Consider the following 2,872-nt stretch of genomic DNA (forward strand, 5'->3'; position numbering starts at 1 on the left):
GGGGCATAAGGGACCCTGTCACTCAGGAGGGGCTTTTGCCAGGCTTGATGCCAGATCATTTCCTCATGGCTTCTGAGCCAGTTACAACAGATACTGCTGCAGGTGGTTTGGGGCATCCTGAGTGCCCTGGGGACTCCAATACAGCGGTCCTAGGCAGCAAAGTGAATTTGTTGACGAAGATACCTCACCAGAGGCCTGGATCCGCCTAGGGAAGACCTGGAAGGGGGTCCACGTGTGCTGTGTGTGGTAATTAGGCCCTGAGGAAGACGCTGGAGGGGATGGCTGCCACGTTTTCTGACCTGGCTTGAGGGAGGGGTGCCAGGCCCACTGAAGAAAAAAACACAGGACAATACTCCAACCAAGAATGCTGGAGGACTTAACGCTGTGCTGCATCCCGAAAGGCTAGTGTCCGTGAGAGAGGGAGGAAGGGCATCGTGCCTCCACCCTGTAGGCTCTGCTCTCTCATTCCCCACTCAATAAACATTCAATAAGTACCCATTCTCTGCCAAACACAGCTGGGCACTGAGAATCCAGAAGTGAATAAGGCAGTCTCTGCCCTCGGAAGCCTGAAGTCTAGAGGGGGAGAAAAACAGAAACACATAATTGCAGCACAGGTAAAGAAAGATCTGACAAGCAAAATATGTACGAGGTGCCATGGGAGCCCTGAGGCATCGCCACTAAGGAAGCCCCAGCTGAGACACAGGGGCAGGAGATCTGAGCTTCTGGGCTTTGCCTGACTCAAAAGCCACTCCAACTGCTGCCCTGGGTGGGAAAAGGATCAGCAAGGAAGGAGATGGTTGCTGTAGGCAGCACTGATAATGTTCCTGCCAACGTATGCCCAGAATGATAAAGCATGTACCAGCCCACTCTCTTCCCTCTGCACAGAGCTGTCCAATACAGGGAGGTAAAGAAAGTCAGCGACTTCTTAACTGAAAGACTAAAATACAACTTTTGTGATCTTGTGAATTTGTTAGGAGTTCAAACTTCATTTCTGCCAGTACAATGGCTGAGAATGAGCTGTCATCACCACCCTCTGGGATTTCTCTCATTTTTCCCAATGGGCTAGCACTTATGTACTTTGTGCCTGTTCACACCATGGCCCCTGTGAAACCTTTCCAGCAACTGGCTTAGCTGCCTAGTCTGCTCCCTCTCCTAGGAAACATATTTTAGACTCCTCCCTCCTGCAAGTCTGAACTTTAGGTCTCAGGCAGAGGTGGGCAAGCATAACGGGCTCTTAGAGCAGCAGCTCTGGTGTAGTTGGTGCTGGAAGAGAAATTGGGGAAAGGGGGTGGATCTCCCAATGTTCGCAAACCCAGAGAGGCTCAGGGACTCTCTAGACCTGAAACAGGATTGAGCTAGCATTTCATGATCTGGTCCAGCTGCATTCTCAGCTCCAGCAGAGTATTTCTGGCATCCTTGATCATGCTGGATTTTTATGGAAGAGGAGACTAAGGTCTACAGAGGTGAACATATTGCCCAGGTTAGTCAAGTCAACAATTAATGGCAGAGTGGGGATGAGAATCTAGGCAGCCCCGGTCCAATATTTTTTCTACTTTTCCAGCCCCAGGCAGAAGATTCTGAAAGGACCCCTGGACTTCCAGCCCAACATAGGGTCTATTTGAAGAAGCTGAAAACTGTCAAACTCCTGGGGATGGAGCCTGGTCCTGAGAAAGGTGGGGCAAAGTTTGGGACAGTTCTGGGAAAGACATCCACACCTGGAGGCTCTTCCTGTCCTTTCTCAGCCTTTGGAGGGAGGAAGGGCAGCAGAGGCCTGCAACAGGAAGAGATGAAAGCCCCTTAACTCATTCTCTCTGAGTTAAGGGAGAGGGAAGGTTTGGGTTTCCCTCCTTCCTCTTTCTTCTTTGCCAGCAGGGCCACAGCCCCCAGGCCTGAAAAATCCCCTAATCATGAATGTGTCAGTGGGTCTGCCTTGGGAAAACCCGACAGGAAAACCCGCTCCTGACGCTCAAAACCACCTTTTTGGCCTGACACAGACCCTCATCCGATGCCGAGAGAATACCCAGAAGTCTGCACTGAATTCCCTGCATATCCCCCACCCCAACACGCTCTGCAGACAAGGAGCCACTGTGGTGTCTCTGCCTAGGATAAATTACCCCAAAGTACGGTCTTCTCAGAAAACTCGGCAGTGCCGCTCACCACGTTCGCCTTGAACCGGGCATCCGGGGACGACCTCTGCTCAGCGCGGGCAGCCCACTCAACCCTCCAGGGGGTGCCCTGCAGCCCAGGTGCCCCCACGACCCCCAAGCCTCACCCAGAAGAGCATGTTGAAGAAGAAGAGCAGGTATTTCACCAGCGGACTGACGAAGGAGAAGTCCTCTCCGTAGGCGGCCGGCGCCCCGGGTCTCCGGGCCATGGTCCAGCCGCCGCCGCCCCCGGGGGCCTATCTCCCCGCCACGGCCGGCCCACCTGAGCGCTCCGTGCCCGGAGGCATGAGCCGTGCTACGGCCGGAGCCCGAGCGGCGGGGGAACCGCGCTGCGGCGGGAGGTGCCCGCGCCGTGCCTCCGGGAGAAGCGCGGTTAGGGGAACGGCGCCGCTACTGGAGCCGCCGGGAGTCGCTGGAGCTGCTGCCGCGCGCAGCGTGAACGGCAGAGACTCCGCTGTGGCTGGAGGACTAGCCCGGCCCGCCGGGCTCCCAGGAAACCGGGCCCGCCCTCAACCTCCCATTGGCTCGTCTGCCGAAGCCTGATTTCTCATTAGTCGGTCTCTGATGTCACTAAGTATGCAACCATCCCTCTTTTCCAAGAGGCGGGGGAGACACCTGTTCTGTGAGGCACAACTTGTTAAAGGGTCAGCGGTTCTACCTCCTCCCCCGAGAAGGAAAGCATCCAGGCTGCAGCTACTCAACGGAAA

At 55.3% G+C, this 2,872-nt stretch overlaps 1 protein-coding gene across 2 annotated transcripts in view; it reads right to left on the bottom strand.

Annotated features, from left to right (window-relative positions):
• Positions 1 to 2,626, bottom strand: part of TSPAN33 (tetraspanin 33) — a 16,986-nt gene extending 14,360 nt beyond the window's left edge. The window contains exon 1 of one of the 2 annotated variants that reach the window (XM_024763108.1): positions 2,273 to 2,626. In XM_024763108.1, the coding sequence (XP_024618876.1) occupies positions 2,273 to 2,374 (102 nt within the window). In that variant the 5' untranslated portion in view covers positions 2,375 to 2,626. The remainder of the gene's footprint in view (positions 1 to 2,272) is intronic. The other variant, XM_024763114.1, reaches the window with a different exon arrangement.
• Positions 2,627 to 2,872: the final 246 nt, after the last annotated feature.

The sequence above is a fragment of the Neophocaena asiaeorientalis genome, unplaced genomic scaffold (assembly GCF_003031525.2).
Source record: "Neophocaena asiaeorientalis asiaeorientalis breed wild unplaced genomic scaffold, Neophocaena_asiaeorientalis_V1.1 scaffold681, whole genome shotgun sequence".
Classification (NCBI taxonomy): Eukaryota; Metazoa; Chordata; class Mammalia; order Artiodactyla; family Phocoenidae; genus Neophocaena; species Neophocaena asiaeorientalis.